Source organism: Schistocerca gregaria, chromosome 7 (genome assembly GCF_023897955.1).
Source record: "Schistocerca gregaria isolate iqSchGreg1 chromosome 7, iqSchGreg1.2, whole genome shotgun sequence".
Lineage (NCBI taxonomy): Eukaryota > Metazoa > Arthropoda > Insecta > Orthoptera > Acrididae > Schistocerca > Schistocerca gregaria.
Window position 1 is genome coordinate 62,849,404 of NC_064926.1, and position 19,005 is coordinate 62,868,408.

Sequence of the window (19,005 nt, forward strand, 5' to 3'; positions counted from 1 at the left end):
ACATCTATGACCAAAGACATCATTGGTATGGACATGTAATGAGAAGAGATCAAACTTATTTTGGATTAAGATGGATAGAGATGTAACAGAGAGCTCCAGGGAACAAGGTAAGAAGAAAAACATAGACTATGTTCAAGGTAAACAGAGGGAGAAACAACCAACAGTAATGGGTTAAACTGAAGAAATTTGCCAAGGTAGGAAAAGATTTTTGTTCATACCTCTCTCTCCAAGTCAGCCACTGTACCTGACAGTTACCACTTGTTTTTAAGAATAATGGCACAACACAGCTATTAAAAAGAGCAACCTATAACCCAAGTGTCAGAGTTTGATTGCTTCTAATTAACAACAACAACTACTGAATCAAAGAGAGCACCACAATAACAGGAATTCAAGTGTGAACATAAAACAGTCATCACAAGTATTTTGTTACAGCTTTGCTCTTATAAGCATCCAAAAATAGCAGTTTTCAATAACATACCAAACAAAAATTTAATAGAAACTATTGTTTAACAATTACCCCCTCCAGAGTTCAATGCTGGTAGGCTGTGTGCTTAGAAGAGCTTCAATCTGCCGAGAAGCTACATCAGCTGACAATGAAGACTCTGCAATTGTAACTCGTTTTCGTACAAGCTGTTTGTTTCCTGGGTTAAGGGCTAGGGCACGATCAATGATTGATAACTGCCGTTCTGCCATTGTGCCCTTTCCATGTACTCCACGATATGCGCGTTCAAACTGATGTACAACTTCCTGCAGAACAACAGGAGGGTCAGTTTATTTCATCATTTCAGTTCATGAACAGGTATTGACTACACAGTCAGTTCAATGAAACAACAATTATTATGCAGCAACAAAATATTGCATCCAATTAAATACAACAACAATCACCAAAAATGTCAGTGTCCAGTGCGTGTCTACATCAATTTGCATACACATGTCTGCATATTAACCTGGAATACTATACCAATTTTGAACAATACTATACCAATTTTGAGCTCTTCCATACCTATATCTTCATTGATTTGACTATCACACCTAGTTTTGACCAAGAAAATAATTAACAGTGACATATTGCCAGAATTATGAATCCTTTACTGGAGGAAACTTAAAGAAAAATACAGTTCAAGGTTTACACAGTTTTTCCATTGCAAAAAAATCACAAAAACTCAAACTGCATAGGTTCACAAACAAAAAGGCATTGACACATATTTTTCACCCAACGATAACAATGTGTAATAAGTACACAAAAGAAAATTGCAACAGCTCTTACACGATAATTTGAGAGATCGCGTGCCATGGTTATTGAATAAGAACAATAGTAACACAAACAACAGAAAGAGAAATTACTAGATCAGTTTATCCAATGAAGGAAAAGTAACTTGGCAAAAAATGTGGAAACACAAAAAATATGTACACCTAATGAAATAATCAGAACAGCTGACATATAAATGAATATAACATCCAAAAAACATACAACAAATTAATCAAAGGTGCCACTGACTAAAGAATGTGGCTACATATCACAAATGGCCTCTTGACTATAAATGTTGCACTGAGGAATTGTATGAAATCAATTCTGAAGAAACAACATTTCGCCAGAAAGTAACTCACCCCCATAATGTGAATTCCTTCAGGCTTCATGAGCATTGCCAATGGCACGTATTGCACGCAGTCTTGTGATGTTTCCCATCACACGTTACACAGTTGCTTTTTGTCATACTTCTCAGCTTATAGCTGGAATCTCTACAGATGCGCCATTCTTTAGGCTGAGAGGGCTGGGTGATGGACACGGCTCCATGACCTGCATTGGAAACTGGTGGGCAAGCGGTAGAGTTCCTCTTTCTTTTGGTTCAGACACTGTTCAAAGAGGTTTGTAACATCAACATGTTTTCTGTTCTCTGCATCATGTGCCGATGTTGCCCTACAATATCTTTTCTTTCAATGGGCCATTCCTTTGACAAAGCACCTGCAAGGGAGAACATGAAAACCAGGCGAGACAGATTCTGTTCATCGCTTCTACACTATGGGCTCTGTACAAACTGTGCATATAAATAATTTAGGTGTTTATTGAGGCAATATTTACCATATTGTAAAACTAACAGACTGGCCACCGCTTGGTTTTTCTTATGGCATTAGCAGCGTGGCACATCTGGTCAAACGTATCAATGGCAGAATTTGTTTCATTGTACTGGAGAATATTGTGCAGTTTATGGTTGTCTGGATGGATGCAGGCCATCGTAATGAGCGGATTAAAGGATGCAAAACGAGGTTGTTCTGTTTTGGCTTGTAGGAAACTGCCGTCAGATTGTCAACATAAATGAAGAAGGCCTGTAGGCCGGTTTTCAAAATTTATATCAACGAATTCACCTGGAAGTTCCCCCTTGTTCAACCGAATTGTCTCCAGGGCAGTGAGCTCGTAGTCAGACTTAAGCTTCTTTGAAAGTGGAATGGACATGCAGCAATTGTCCAAGGTTATATTTCAATCTGAGCCTTCAGCAGATTGAAAGAGTTTTTCTACAAAAAAATAAATAAACTGCCACTGGTATTCCAGTCAGGGTCATACCCTTCCCCAAAAGTGGCACCGTGGGTACCACAAATTTTGTCCCACTGTCACACATCATTACAATTTTCATTCCATATCTGCCAGGTTTGTTGGGAATTTATATCTTGAATGTGACCTGGCTACGGAATCCAACTAGTTGTTCATCAATAATAACATAGGCATCATGTTCTCTAACATCATCCCCCAAATCTTCCTCACTGCAGACAGCTTATCATTGGGGTCCCGTGATGTTCTGCTGTCAAATCAAAGACAGCTTATGATAAGACTGAATCGAGCCCTGGAAGTTGTAGCCAAAACCTGGGCACCACATCTGCTCTCATTGAAACAAATGCACGTTGGGATATGATTCACCTTCAGGGCACGCCAGAAAAGCTTTCAGCTCACTTTTTCTGGTGAGCAACGTTCAATTTACGGGTTTATACTATGTGTGTTGCTCAGCAATTTCAGCATTCATGCAAAGTAACATTTCATTGAGAATGTCATCTGAGAAAAATAACTCAAAACATTTTTGAATATCACACCTATACCCAGTGGAAGCAGTCAGTCTTCGACGAATATGAACTATATTTATTGCTGGTGTTTTACCAATGGTTTCATTCAAACTTTTGTTTTCCAGGCCATTCCTGTCTTAGACATTATCTCACCTTTAGATGGCACCAGGATACATAGGAAGTCATCTACAGAGGATAACGTTGTGACAGCCATCTGGTAAGCTGCTGAGGAACTCCTCTCCCTTGAACCAATTTTGTTATTTGTGTTCTGCACATTTTTCAGGGCAGTATGTTTGGAATGAATAGCTGATTGCTTTGCCTTCTTGCTTTTCACAAGTGCTTCCTTCTCAATTTGGGCCACCATTGCATTGAGTTTTCCTTCATCCCAATCTGATACAACATAGTCGATAGTGTCATTGGAAACAATGTCTTCTTTTTCGACATTCATCAGAATCATCATGTCAAGATCTGATTCCATTACATCCATAGCTCTCAGTTTTAGGTAATTTGTCAGAATCTAAAAAGAAAATGAAAGTTATGGAATAGGCACCACAACTCACTTGAAATCAAAACATAATTTAACAAACATCCAGTCAGGCACCTATAGCAAGTTGGCCTCTCATTACTAAACGTTTGTTGCATTGACGAGTCGATTCCCTCCCCCTCCCCCCCCCCCCCCCCCCCATGAATACTAAATGTTGTGACCAAATAGGGTTTACCTGATCAAAGGGCAGCATAGGTCACTTCCACCAGTGGAATCACAGAGCCAACTAGATCCATCAGGCACCGCTGCGAGTACAGTGTGCCTCTCCCTCCCACAACAAGAGAAAGGATTACTGAAGGGGAATATGTTTGTCGAATCAACTACTACCAATAGTATTCTAAGGTTAAGACAACACTGGTTTGTGTACCTTAGCAGTATTAAACAGTTCTGTACTGTCGCGGAATAGTAAAGAGTTGAAAACGTGGAATATTGTCAAAGTTTCATTGATCTATGCTGAGAGCCAGAGACAGTACGTTAGCCAAGAGCTAAGAGGATTCCACATATATAGGAATGTGTCGTCATGCAGGGGCAATAGCCTGGTTACACACAAGAGGTGAGAGAGAATTGCTTAGCATGCGGGTTTGTGTTAGACGGAGACTTTTGTAGAGTGCAAGACAGAGGTATAGCATCATCTGTACTGCATCTCACAACTTCGCGTACATCTGCCGTAACAATACATAACTCTGTCGCAAGAACACCTAAGGGATGAGTACGACATGAATCAGAAGTATAAGTGAAACGAATGCGGTCATTACAAACTAGCATGATGTCAGGACGTCGCTCGTGCTTCCTTTAAATGTGTCAGCTTGGATAGCAACAAAGCACTCGCACTCGCAGTTAGACTTGCAGTTAGATGTGTACTGGGTTGCTGCGTAGCGCTCAGCTCAATGATCGACATGTTAATCTTTATTAAGGAGATGTTGCAGTAAGGGCGGCCCATCCAGCAGCAGACGTGGGGGGACAGTACCAGCTCTGGTCCTCTCTGCTGCCACTGTCAATCATCAACCCTGGATTAGAAGACATCATGGCAGACTCACCCGCCACCAATGCTGACCACATCAGTGAGCCGTCGTTGAGATTGTGCGGGGCCTAGGCCGTGTGGATCTGCCGTCACTACCGGGGGACTGGAGCCCGTTCCGCCCGTCCACCACGGACAAGCCACCAGGAGGAGCAAGGAAGAAGACGGGGTGGGATAGAGTACACTCTGCACTACAAGAACGCTTCTCGTGCCGCCAGCACAGGGACTCCAACCCAAAGCCTCCACGCACACCAGATTGCTGTCCGCAGCTGAGCCGCCGCACAGCCGGGCGCCGCCAGCCACATGCGGCCGAAGTAAGGGCATTCCTCCGCTACGTCACAGCACGCGGCGCTGCGCTAGCAAGACTGCGCGGCCCGGATCTGGTGTCATCGCTGCGAGTCAGCGAGGACTCGGGGAAGGTCGTTGATATCACCAAGCCACATTGTACTCGGCAGGAATAAAGATGTTATGAGCTAATAATGTTTCTTTGGCGTCTCTGACGCTTCTACAGCCATTTCCTAGCATCCTGACAACTGGAGAGGTCACCGCTCAGGCATCCAGTCCAGACAGGGACCACTGGGACTGCCTACAGTTCTCTTCACAGATGAGTCCCCATTTTCTGTAGACACTACAAAGGTTGTTCAAAAAATAAGGCAACTTTTCAAATTGCATGGGCAACGTACATTCAATTATCGATCTTTTTTTTGTTATGTTGGTGCACTGAACATACATTCACAGTTTCAAGTGCAGTGCGTACTTCATTTGTTTTTGACAGATAGAAAGGTTAGACAAGTTTTTTCATGTGTTCAGCTAGTTTCGATTCTTATAAAAAATGTAGCAAAGAATTTGAATCAAATTTTGTGCAAAAAATGGAATCAAATGCTCTAAAATACTTGAAATGTTGACAGTGGCATTCAGTGAGTCTGCTCTAAGTAAAAAAATGTTTACAAGTGGTACAAGCTCTTCCAAGATGGTGGAGAAGTTGCCAACAATGAACCTCACTCTGAATGCCCCAGCACATCAACAACAGATGATAACATCAAAGCTGTGAAGAAAATTGTTTTGTAAAATCATCAAATTACAGTAAGAGAAGTTTCTGAGGACGTTGGCTTGTGTCATGCAATTGTTTCATATGTTTTGAGCATGAGATGTGTGTCAGCGAAGTTTGTTCCAAACTTTTCTATTTTGATCACATGAACTGTCACATGAGCACTGGTCAGGAGCTCTTGAACGACATCAATGATGAACCTGATTTGGTCAAAAGTGTCATACCTGGTGATGAAACATGGGTTTATGGTTATGACATTGAAAATAAAGCCCAATCATCCCAATGGAAGCATCCTGGAGAGTCAAGACCGAAAAAAGCACACCAAGTTCAATCAAATGTCAAAGTTCTGCTCACTTTTTTATTTATTTATATTTTTATTATTATTACTGTGGTGTAGTGCAACATGAATTTTTGCCTCAAGGTCGTACTATCAATAAGGAGTAGTATTACCTTGATGTTAAGTGCCGTTTTTGAGAAGAAATATGCAAAAAACATCTGGAACTGCAGAAATGCTATTCTTGGCTTTTGCATCATGACAATGCACTCGCTCATTCGCCGTTGCTTGTGAGAGATTTTTTGTCAAAAACAACACGACAATCATGCCTTAGCCACCATATTCGCTGGATTTGCCTCCCTGTGACTTTTTCCTGTTCCCAAAACTGAAAGACCTATGAATGGACAAAGATGTTTAATCATTATTGGACACAAGTTCTTTGGTAATACATTGAATTACCATCTTGGATGTGTTGTGTATAACATCGTGAACAATGGCAAGGAAAACTGAGCAACAGAATGACGCGGCACCTGTTGTCATAGAAAAGCAGAACAGGAGCAGAAACGATTAGCAAAAAGATTCATTACAAATGATGCAACAAGAAATGAAGTCCAGCTATCACACTGCCCACAAAGAAAAGTTTCTCTATACCAATGTACGAATGAAGGAGATGTAGTGGCAACCACAGGGCATCTGTGTAGCATCACACTTAAAGTGGCTCTGAGTGCGAGTGGGCTGAGCCACTACTACAAGCCATCCCACATTGTGGCAGCAGAAGTTGCTCAAAGTATTGAGCCTCTAGATGCATGGGGTCAGTGGGTGTGCTCCATTGGGTCTGACAGATCCCACAAGATCACTATCGGCAGCTCAGGAAAACTTGTAGTACCACTGCTATGAAGACTGTGGCGTGGTATCAATATGTGATACCATAGGACAATTTGTGCACAAAAGGAGAACAAAGCATTTCTGCCAATGACAGAACCCACTAACAAAGAATACAGTTGGCCAACAATTAGAGGAGCAAAATGCCCAAGGCACAAGTGACATCTTAATCCTATCTAGCACCACTAGGAACCATGGACTCTGTCATGGTGGGATGGTTTCTATGCCTCAAAGATACAGATAGCCGTGTCGTAGGCACATCCACAATGAAGAGGTGTCTACAAAGAGGCCAGACTAACTTATGGTTTCCAAAGAGGAGCTACAGCCTTATCAGGGATAACAGTCTGGCATTATAACAGTAGCCAATATGACCTCACTATTATGGTGCTGCAAACAACTGAAAGCAAGGGTAAATTATAGCCATTACATTTTACAAGGATATGGAACCCTATGGCATTCTCTAGGGCAAAATATGGCAGGGGTAAAATAGTCCCAACACTTAAATCTCCAGGCAAGCCCTTCAGGGAGGTTGTCATCTGGAAAAACAAATCTGGTGTGTTACATGTTAGAGCATGGAATGTTAAGATCCTTTAATCTGTTAGGTAGGTCAAAGAATTTAAAAAGGACAACAGATAGTTTGAAGTTACATATAGTGGGAATTACTGAAGGGCAATGGCAAGAAGTACAGGACTCCTTGCCAGGTCAGAACAGTTTTATCAACACAAAATTAAATGGGAATAATGCAGGAGTAAGTCTACTAATGAATAAAACTACAGGGTGTCCAGAATAAACACATAACAATATAAAATGTAATAACTTGACAAGTAACTGAGATATTTACTGAGGATACATTTCTACAAGTATGGGAACTCAAAAAAGGTTTTTTTTTTTACACACATAATAAATCTCGATACACCCACAAATAATCAGTGGTGCAACAGGCATCTAATCTGCATTCCACTTCTCTCCATGTTTGTTATAGCACTGCTGGTGTAAAATTTGCAAAAGGTTATAATGGAACTGCTAAACACACCTCTTTTCACAAAATATTGCAGATTACGATACTACACAGGTGAAAGTAATGACCCTCATGATACACTGTTAATATAACATTTCATTTCTTATTATCACTCAAAATGATAAAATTGTAATTATGATTCAAAATATAGTTATTATTTGTAAAGATTGGTGTATACACATATCTCTGTCCTGTGCCTTTGTGTATTGCTGTACTTGTTGCTTTGTATCTGTAACAAGCAGTTGTGAATCAGTTGTAGCTGTGTGATGGCACAGTTGGTTGGCTTCTGGAATCTAGTATTATACAATTAAGATAAATGACATGGTTGCATGTTGAGCTGTATTGAATATTGGCTTATATAAATGTTTTCTTCGAATTATGCAAAGTACTTTGATTACTGTGAAGTGAATGAATCAACACACACTAAAAATTTTAATGAAATTTCAATTCTTGATTCCTTCTTACATTTCATTGCACAAATATAAAAGCAATAACCCATCCCTCTTGTAGGAAGTAGAATCATGAAACTAGACAACCTGCCAAAGAAGAATTGTACATCAACAAGAACAATAGTTTAGTAATGTATATTGTTTTTAACAGTCACTTGCTCATTTTGTATTACTACACAAATGGTTGTATTATTATTAAGTGCCTCATCATGATCATCATCATCATAAGTCACCGTGCTCATTGCTGAGCATCATGACCCCATGAACCAAGCACCTCCATCCCGGATGGTTGCCAGCTTCTCCTAGTGCCTGCTGAAGAGGTAGACCACAGATCTTCTTGATTTGATCTAGGCATCTGCTCGCTGCTCTTACTCTTGGTCTCATGCCCTCAATCTTTCCTTGTAAGATTATTTTCTCTAGATTTTCTCCTCTCTTCTCACATTATGGCCAAAGAACTGGAGAATTTTTTTTGGTGACTTGAGAAGAAAGGCATCTGGAGATATCAAGTTGTTCTTTCAGTCCATTTTATGTGCAGCATCCTATGACAGCACCAAAGCTAAAACACACCAATGCACTGTTTGCCTGTGGCCTTGAGTGTCCATGTTTCGTACTCATAAAAAAAGACAGAAAACACAAGTGTTTCAACTAGACGGATCTTTGTGCTATTTGTTATTGATCCATTCTACCAGATCTTGGTGAGCTTCTTCATAGCAAATCGCCCTAGCGTGATCTGTCTTCTCATCTCATCTTCACAACTTCCCATGCTACAGATGGTTGACCCGAGATAGATGAAGGAATGCACGACTTCCAGTTCCTTTAATCAACCTGTGACCTGGATCTGTTGTCCTCGATCAATTATCATGAGTTTGGACTTGCTGAGGTTGATGTCTAATCCACATGCTAGACTAATGTCCTTTATACTTGTTAGTATCTCAGCAAGTTCATCTTCCCTGTTGGCTAAATCACAGTGTCATCAGCAAAATGAAGGTTGTTGATAGTTCTCCCACCAATTGAGATGCCTTCGGTCCAACCTTCAAGAGCTTTCCTAATGACATGTTCTGCAGAGAATTTGTATAGTTGTGGGGATAGGACACAGCCCTGTCTCACATCTTTTGATACTATGAAGGAATCAGACACGCCAGCATCTGTCTTTATAACTGTAAAGTAATTATTGCATAGACTTCTGATCAATGCTAATTAAGTGCCTATATTTGCTATATTAGTTGGTTTTTGTATTGTTGATGCCAACAGATCGAGGAGGCATGTTAAAAACTGTGGGCTCCGTACAGGATGAAATATGTACTGAAATGTTGTGTACAACAATGAAAACAAACAGTTTTTGACAGTATAATGGGATGAATAGATGACAAATCTACTCATCAAGTGGTGGCAGAAAACACACATAAAAGAAGGTTGTAATTAGGCAAGTTTTCAGAGCCAGTGGCTCCTTCTTCAGGCAGAAAGCTTGAAGGGGTGAGAAGAGCGATGAAGGAAAACAACAGGAGAGGTCTAGGAAAAGAGTCAGGGGAGACTTACCGCACGGGATGAGAAGAAAAGACTCCTCATCCTGTCCAGTAAGTCTCTCCTGACCTGCAGTTCTGGTACTTTTCCTAAACCTATCCCAATTCCTACACCTCTCCAGTCCTTTTCCTTCACCTCTCCTCCTTCCCCTTCAACCCTTCTGCCTAAAGGAGAAGCCACTGGCTTCAAACACTTGCCTAATTATAACATTCTTTTATGTTTGTGTCCTGCCACCTCTTTGTGAGTAGAAATGTTACGCATGTTGCAGGAAAACAGAAATATTACTAATTGTTGACTAATGCAAAACAAAGGATATGCAATAAAATAATGGACAAAAAATACAGTGAACAATATCACCAATTTTCAACTTGGTCAACGACGGAGTGGAGATTAAGTAAAAAATTGATTATTTTCTTTATTTTGGTTTGGTTTGCATGTGATGGCTAATAATCAAAAATGACCCTTTTTTGAGCCAAAGTTAGAATCAGAACAGGTGGGGGACAGTGAGGAAATGTTGGACAGGGGAGATGTAAAAATTAAAAAAGGAAATCATTCATTTGAAGCATCAGAACTAAGAAAGGTAGATAATATGTTCAGATTCAGTAGATATGAGAATGTTAGGATTGCAAAATATGTTGGCAAATATGGGCCAGTTTATGGAGAACTCTCAAATCCAAAATGGAAAAACTTTGAAAACAATAGGACAGTCAGTTGAACAAACTAACTCGATTAAGGATTCTCAAATCTGGGACAGGACGTAAAAATGTTGCAAAAGTTTCAGGACCAAACTACACAACACCTCTTGAATTTATATCAGGAAATAAAAATATTACATAGTGAAGTACATCACCTCTCAAGTAAAATTAATAATGTAGAACAAAAATGTTGTTGCAGATGCTATGTCAAGAATGCCATTAGGAGGAATTAATGAGACCTCCGATCAGGATAAGGAAAAAGAATTTAAGATCAGGTATATGAAAGCTGCACATGATGAAAAAATTGTTAGGTCTATATGCAACAAAATTAGGAGAAGTCAAAATCATGATCCCAACTGGTGGCTGGTAAAAAGTTGTTTAGGTAAAAAAAAAAATAGACAAATATTAAAACATATTCAAAGGAATATGGTTTAGAAGAACTTATGCAAATTCTGAAAACTGGAAATTACGTTGGCCAGAAGAGGAAGCAGAAAGACTAATTAGATACACACATGAAAACTACGGTCATTCTGGAATCCACAAATATCTGCAAAATACAGGAAAATGTTTATTTTTACAATATTGTTAAGAGGTATGAAAAGAACTATCAACCTGTGGTAAGTGTCAGTGAATTAAGGTAAATAACGGGACATATCAAGGAGAAATTGTTCCTGGGAAACCTTTGGACTTAGTGCCTGTAGATTTCTGTGGAGCTTTATTAAAAAGTAAAGGTGGACATAAATATTTTTGTAATGCTTGATGTTTTTACCAAATTCATAAAACTATACTCCGCCAGGAAAGCTGCAAGCAAAGAAATCATTTCAAATACTGAAAAAAATTACTTCAAGAATGTATGGAAACCAAAAGTTATTTTACCAGGTAATGGTTCACAGTTTTTGTCAAAGAACTGGAAGTCTTTTATAGAAAGATGAGCAATTAAACATGTTTTAATATCAGTTTACAATCCATTGTCAAATCCAGCAGAGAGTTACCTATGGGGAATTGGTTGTTTGTGTTGTACATATTGTAGTCATAAGATCCTACATGGTAGTAACATGTAACTGATTTTCAAGATTTTATGAACAGCTTACAACACAGTTCTATGTGATTTTCACCTTTTGAGATGTTTCACACAGACCAGTAAATATACTTTCTGAATTACTTGAGTATTCACCATGTACAGGTATGTCTGCATAGGAACACGAGAAAAGTGTCAAAGAAACTATGAGAAAACAGGGAGAAACATGAAAGATGGTAATGTAAAAACAACAAACTTTATGAACAATGGAAAATCCAGGATGGAATAATGACAATATTATCCTTTTCATAAAACTGTCAACATTTAAATTTAGGGATTATGTACTAGTCAAATCACATGAAAAGTCTAAAATGTTAAACATGTTAATTGATGATCTAAAAAACATTTTTAACATGGGCTCCGTCAACAATAGACACGTGCGCGCGCGCGTGCGTGCGCACACACACACACACACACACACACACAGTTGCCTGAGAAGGTAGTAGCGTGTGTGTGTGTGTGTGTGTGTGTGTGTGTGTGTGTGTGTGTGTGTGTGTTTGTGTGTGTTATTGACGAGTGCTAATGGCCCCAAAGTTTTAATTCTGAAAGTTTTTTTTTTGTTATGCCTATCTGCAACTCAGCATTTCCACTACATGGTGAGTAGCAACTTCCCTTCTCATAATACTGTTACATTGCATCCTTGATTTTCCATTGTTTGAAGGTAAAAGAAAAAAGTTTCTCACTGGAAAAAGAACTGAATGTTTTTCTTGTACCAATCCAACTGAAAAATTCATTTCAAAGTCATCAGATTTATGTACCTGTATGTAATTACTATTACTGTTTCCATTACTTTGTTTGCAATATGTCAACTATGTATTATGATGATGAAAAATGAGTCTCCAAAGGAATGAACATCCATTCATACACGATGTGCCTGGTGGGCATGAGCCTCAAGCTCTTGTAGCACATTTTCCTCCTTGTTTTCTGTGTTACATCCCCCTTCTCCACCTTTAAATCTATCTCTTTCTATTTTTATTCTCTCTCTTCTAATTGAATGAACAATAACTATGATGTAAACATTTCTCCTGTAAATTATATTATAATCTGCTGGACTTTGTTAGTAATTTAATTATGTCTATAATACATTGCACACTACAGGAATTTTCATTACAGTCTCAGAATAAGTTGCCAAGTATGTGTGAATACACATACTAATCTTCGGTCTTACATCTTTTCTGGTATACAGAGTTAAATTTTGCACAAATTTTCAGTGATAAAATTTTTATGCTGTTGTTAGAGGCACAATCACATTTTAACAATATGTCTTTGTATGTATTTAAATGATGATATTACAACTACATTCTTTTGAATTGTATTTTAAGCACTATACTAATATGTATATTGTTGTTGACTCTGATCTGTTCTTTTTGTCAGTGTGTTTTGCTTTGAGAAAAGGTTCATGTTTGAGTACTACTCCCAGTAATTAAATTAATCCCATGTATTTGCAACTGATACCCATTTACTTATGCAAAGCTGGTAATTGTCACCAGAAACTAATTATTGATGTTTTTCATAGCTGACATCACACTCATGTTAAGGACATTCTGCTATGCCAAGCAGCGAAAAGCATTCCCAATGATATAAAAGAAAATTTTACCAAAGCAAGTTGTGAAAAAGAACTGATGCATTCCAAGTAAGATGATGATGTAATATCTTGGATGTGGAAAAGACAAAGTGTAGTGGGGGGGGGGGGGGGGGGGGGGGGGGGGAAGGGTTTGGTATTTGTACCATTTTCTTGTTATTAAGTGAAAAAATGTACTAATCTGTTGTTATAAACACTGAAAGATGTAATGGGGCTTACTAAGTCAAACGCAAACAATGTCATTTTATCAAAAAACTTCAACATTGTCATCATGTCAAGTTTTACTTAATCATTTTCTTATATGAAAAAGTTTTTTTTATGTAATTGTGTTTGAAACAACACTAAATCACCACTGAGCCTATGTAAGTCAAATACACTTCAGTACGGAAAGTAATTTGCTTTAATATTTGTCAAACACAACTTTGTACAGTTCCATTATTTTGGTGTTATGATTTTGTTCACATGTGCAGCTTACAAAATTATTGGTGGGCTACTGCAATGGAACTGCTCAACACACCCTATTTTTCATGAAGTACTGGAGATTACAATACTATGCAGGTGAATGTAATGACCCTCACAATAATCTATTAAAGTAACACTTATTGTTTCTTATTATCACTCAAAAGGATAAAATTGTGACTATGATTTGAAAATATTGTCATTATTTGTATTTATATGATTTATTCTGAAAACATTTAATAAGAAGTAGTAAACTGTGTTAGACTCCTCAGATGTAAAGGTCAATGTGTACACACATCCCTGTACTGTGACTTCATGTATTGCAGCACTAACTGATTTGTCTTTGTAGCAAGGAGTTGTGACTCAGTTGTAGTGGTAGTTGTAGTTGGTTGGACTCCAGAATCTAGTATCGCACAGTTACGAAGGAATGAAATGGTTGCAAGCTTGTTGAGCTGTATTGAATATTGGCTTTTGTAAATATTTCCTTCAAATTATGCAAATTATTCAGTACTGTGAAGTGAATGGATCAACACACATTAAAAAATGGAAGTGAAATTTCAGTCCCTGAGTCATTTCACTGTACAAATATGAAAGCAATAATCCATCCCTCTTGTTGGAAGCAAGAGCACTGAAGTACAGAACCTGCCAAAGAAGAATTCTACATCAATGAGAACAAAAGTTCTTTGCAAATGACGAATGCATGATGAGTTTTAAGAAATGAGTCAGATCATTAAGGGGACAAAAATTTCATTGTGCTGAGTGTGTGGAATTTGAAAATACGAAAAGGAAGAGAAGAAAAAAATAGTTGTAGATTATGAAGCAAGGGAAATAATTCAAAGGGGAAGCGGCGTGGCAGAATTTTGTACAGAGTACAATTTAATCATTCAACACTTGTTTTAAGAATCATGAAAGAATATTGTATTCTTGGAAGAGATCTGAAGACCTTAGGCTTCACACCTATTCAGATTTTAAAGTGCAAAACATTTATGTATTGTGGTAAAATTAGTTGCAAGTTTTGATGTTTGGCTTACCAGAAGGAACACAAAGCCTTTGCCCAAGTAACAACAATGGCAGGCTGGCTTTCCTTACCATGCCGCCAGCAGTTCAGTTGTTAAAACACCTCTGTTGCCACACCATGGATAAACAGTACAATATAGTTTCATGCATTAGATTCAGCTGTGTTCATCAGCTATCATTGTTAAGTGGTATTGTCTGGCACTGAAGTGCTCTGCAATGTTTTTGGTGTTGTACTAATAATTGTTGTTTGAATATCATGGCACATATAGAAGTCTTCATGTTAATGATATGGCAAAAATACTCTCCTCTTTGTGTGCTATCATTTCCCAAAACATTGTTTCAATATCTCAGACTGTTTAAGAAATATGAGGGATATATGAAAAATTCGTTCTGAGTGTCTCACTGGACCGTACGTTTGTGACAGAGCGCTTTACATACATTCCACTTTCTCGACACTGGAGACAGATAGAGATATCCTTTCAAGTTTAAAGAATAATTCAATGTGTTATCTAAATTTCATATGCAGCAACCTAATAAGCACCAAACGGTACTTCATAGTAACCCCTATTTTTCACTGAAAACTTTAAGAATTACTTGCAGTAGTTTATCTAATACTGAAATACCACAATAACTATGATCATTAACAAAATGATAGGCAGTCACCTTGAAGATGACACATTAAGCCATAAGATGTGTGAGAATCAGAGTTCATTACCAAATAGTTTCTTTAAAATCATTTGACAAAGACTGCGGTCCGGCCCGCTTGCACTACTTGCTGTTCACACAGTCACGTGAGCTTGAGACATTTCGCACAGAGTAAGCCTGGCTTAACATCACCTGTTCATGCATGTTCATGAACTGTCAGAAGTTTCAATTAGTTTTAAATACACTGCAGCAGCAGATGCAGATGCTGACTTTAATCTAAATTGCAGATTAAAACTGAAGAAATTTGAGAGGGATGGGGGCTGGATACGTTGAAAGAAACACTTATTGTGGAGAATTTCAAAGGGAACACTATGTGACAACTCACTCAAAGGGAACACTATGTGACAACTCACTGAAATAGAGAAAAGAAATACAATAGAAGATGAATGGGTAGTTTTGAGAGATGAAACAGCAATGGTGACAGAAAAATAACTAGCCAAACAAAATTTAATTTTATGCCTGTTTCTCAGCTTCAAATGTGATTCTGTTCAATACACTAGAGGTATGAATTAAAAAATGCCTTCAGTCACAACTTTTCGTGTTTTATTAGCTCGTACTAAAACTTTAAAAATGCTGTTCTTGGGTTATGTGGTAAGTTTACACTGTTCATCTTTCCCACTATTTCACACATTTTTTCTGCGTTTGACTTATGAATTTCATAATCTAATATCAAACCTTTTCGTGAAAGGAATATGCATTTCACCTCATTCAAGAAAAAACATAAAACCTGCATTAAAACACATTACCACTGATGATGGACCCACAGGGTCTGAAATGCATAATGTACTTAATAAAACATGAAAAGTTGTGACTGAAGGCATGTTTTAATTCATACCTCCAGTGTATAGTCAAACACAGCCAGGCAGAAGAAATCCTTAGATAACACATGAGGTATTGAATTTAACTGACAGAAGGAGAAAATATAAAAATGCATCAAATGAAGCAGATGAGGGATTACAGATGTCTAAAACTGAGATAAAAGAAGTGCAAAATGGTAAAGCAGAAATGGCTACAGGAGAAATCTACACAGATTCAGAAGGGTGTAGGTTGCAGTAGATACTGGGAGATGAACAAGCTTGCACAGGACAGAGTAGCATGGAGAGCTGCATCAAACCAGTCTCACGATGGAAGACAACTGCAACAACAACAACAACAAGTTACGGGAATATTATGGAAAGGGATGAGGAAGAAGATAAAGATGAGATGGTACATACAATATTACAAGAAGTATTTGACCGAGCACTGAGAGACCAATGTTGAAACAAGGCACCTGGAATATATTACGTTTCTCAAAATATACAACACGAGCAAAATCTTTTCAGACTTAAAGAAGGCTGTAATAATTCCAGTTCGAAATAAGGCAGGTACTGAACTATCATTTTAATAAGTCACAGCTGCCAGATATGGACAAAAATTAATTAGAAACGAATATATGTGTGCATGTATATCTCTATAGTTCTGGAAAAGGATCTGTCTGGAAACCAGAAAAGTTCTCAGTCTTGTTTATGTGCCTTTAGATGAATAACCATTTCTACTACTCAGTGAGTTGGTATCTTTACTCCTTAATTTAAATGTTAGGAAATATTTCCTGAAAGTAACTGTCTGGAGAACAGAAGCTTGTGAAGAGTGGTTCTGCATAAGACTACTGAAGATTAGAGGTACTGAATACAATCAGAGAGATAATAAATTCATGTCACAACTTGACTAAAAGAAGGGATATTTTAAAAGCACGCATTATAATCATAAGGCATCAGGGAATGTGCTCTGGTAATGGAGGGAAATGTGATGAGTTAAATTGTAGAGGGAGATCAAGGTTTGACTACAGTTAGAAGGTTCTACTGCACACATGTTGTACAGTTATTCTAAGATGAACGTGTCATACAGGTTACATTAATATGGCAAATCAATCTTCGGACTGAAGACCATAACAAAATCAAATATTAGGTGTTGAAAATTAGATGAATAAAAGTAACCATTCTGTGCACAGATGACACACTCAACAAGTGGATAGATAGCATTGAAATAGGTGCTAATCTTTCACACAAAGTCCTCCCCCAGACGCACAAGCGCACGCGCGCGCGCACACACACACACACACACACACACACACACACACACACACACACACACACACACAAGGTCAATGTTTGGTATGTTTCTTACAATTCACACTGTCCCGTGTGTCACCATCTAGCAGTTGTTTCCATCTCCAGTTGTCTCAAACACAGCTGATTCACTTCTCCTTTGGTCTTCCTCTTTGCTTTAAGCTTTCTACTGTTTTTTATTATATTTTATTTACTTATTTATTTATTTATTTGTCAGTTCACTCTGAGGAACGACACTGAACAAAATATTGACAACAGCTTCAACCACGTTTATGCACCTGTTGACAATCTAGCACCTCAGATACATTTAGAGTTTATTTTTAACCTTACAGTATTTGTATTCTATCCAGGACTTCCCAGTAAGATATTACAACATGAGCTAATGCCATGCAATGTCTGGCTGGAACCCTTGACAAGTTCTACAGGAGATGCTAACTGCTCTCAAAAAATATAAATATAGATAATACTTGAGATTACTCATTAATACGGTATACAGCAACATTGAAATACATTGTAGAAATGACTTATTATAACATGTGAAGCAACTGAATAATTTGTTTATAGTTGTACAGCAGGTTTCAGTTGGAGATCATTTTTCAGTACAAGTTGTACAAATACAACTAAATTATTCAACAGCTTCACATGTTACAATATGTCATTTCTACGATTTATCACAGCTGTGGAACACATCAAACAAAAACTATGTCACAATACACATTTTGCTTTTTTAGATGCATGTACGTCAAGTTGAGAAGCATTTTTCGTCCCATTTTTTTTAAAGAACACTTTGTTTACAAGATTAATAAATGCTGTTTCTGCTAAAAACAAGTTATTCATCATCATTTTTTCTATCAACACATAGTATATTTCGAAAGTTCATTTCGTTATAAGTAAACCATGTGTACCAGACTTCTCCAAACTTTTAAATGCTCACAAGTATCATTTCTCCTGTTGCTAATTCTCACAAAGACAATGTACAAATGCAGCCAATATCATGTAAATTACTCTGTTCTCAGCCTTTCTCATGTCCTGTATTTAAAATCACTGTCTGTCTATCAGTTTCTCTGTGAACTGCATAGTTCAACCCAACACAACCACCTCTGTAGCTGTGTATTTAAGCAAACTGACACAATACAAATAATACTTGTATTTTTCATTACATATGCAAATTTACCTGTATCAGTGTACCAACTAGTTGTGTGTTTTAGCAAGTGTTTGTTGTAGGTGTAGAAAGTCCTCACATTGTTTCCCCTCATCCTTTCATAGAAAGTCCAAGATTTTTTTTCTTTTTTTACAGAAGAGGAAATTATGGCACTGCTGCTGTTAGCTGATTATGAAGACTCCAACAAATATGTTGATATAAATGAATGTGTACAAGCATATGGGCTCAGGCTGACATAAACCAATAAAATTTTCTCAAGCATCAAGTGGTAAAATACCCATGAGCTTTCGGATGAGTGTTCCTTGGCCACTGTCAAGTTGTGGCTGATCTCAGACCCAGAAAAAGCATTATCCCCACATACTGCATCATATAATTTGTCAAACTATCTGTGAACTTT

General features: G+C 37.9%; 1 protein-coding gene across 1 annotated transcript in view; it reads right to left on the reverse strand.

Moving 5' to 3' along the window:
• Positions 1-19,005, reverse strand: part of LOC126281692 (nuclear exosome regulator NRDE2) — a 163,645-nt gene that overhangs the window by 113,892 nt on the left and 30,748 nt on the right. The window contains exon 5 of the mRNA XM_049980860.1: positions 518-747. Coding sequence (XP_049836817.1) covers positions 518-747 — 230 coding nt within the window. The remainder of the gene's footprint in view (positions 1-517; positions 748-19,005) is intronic.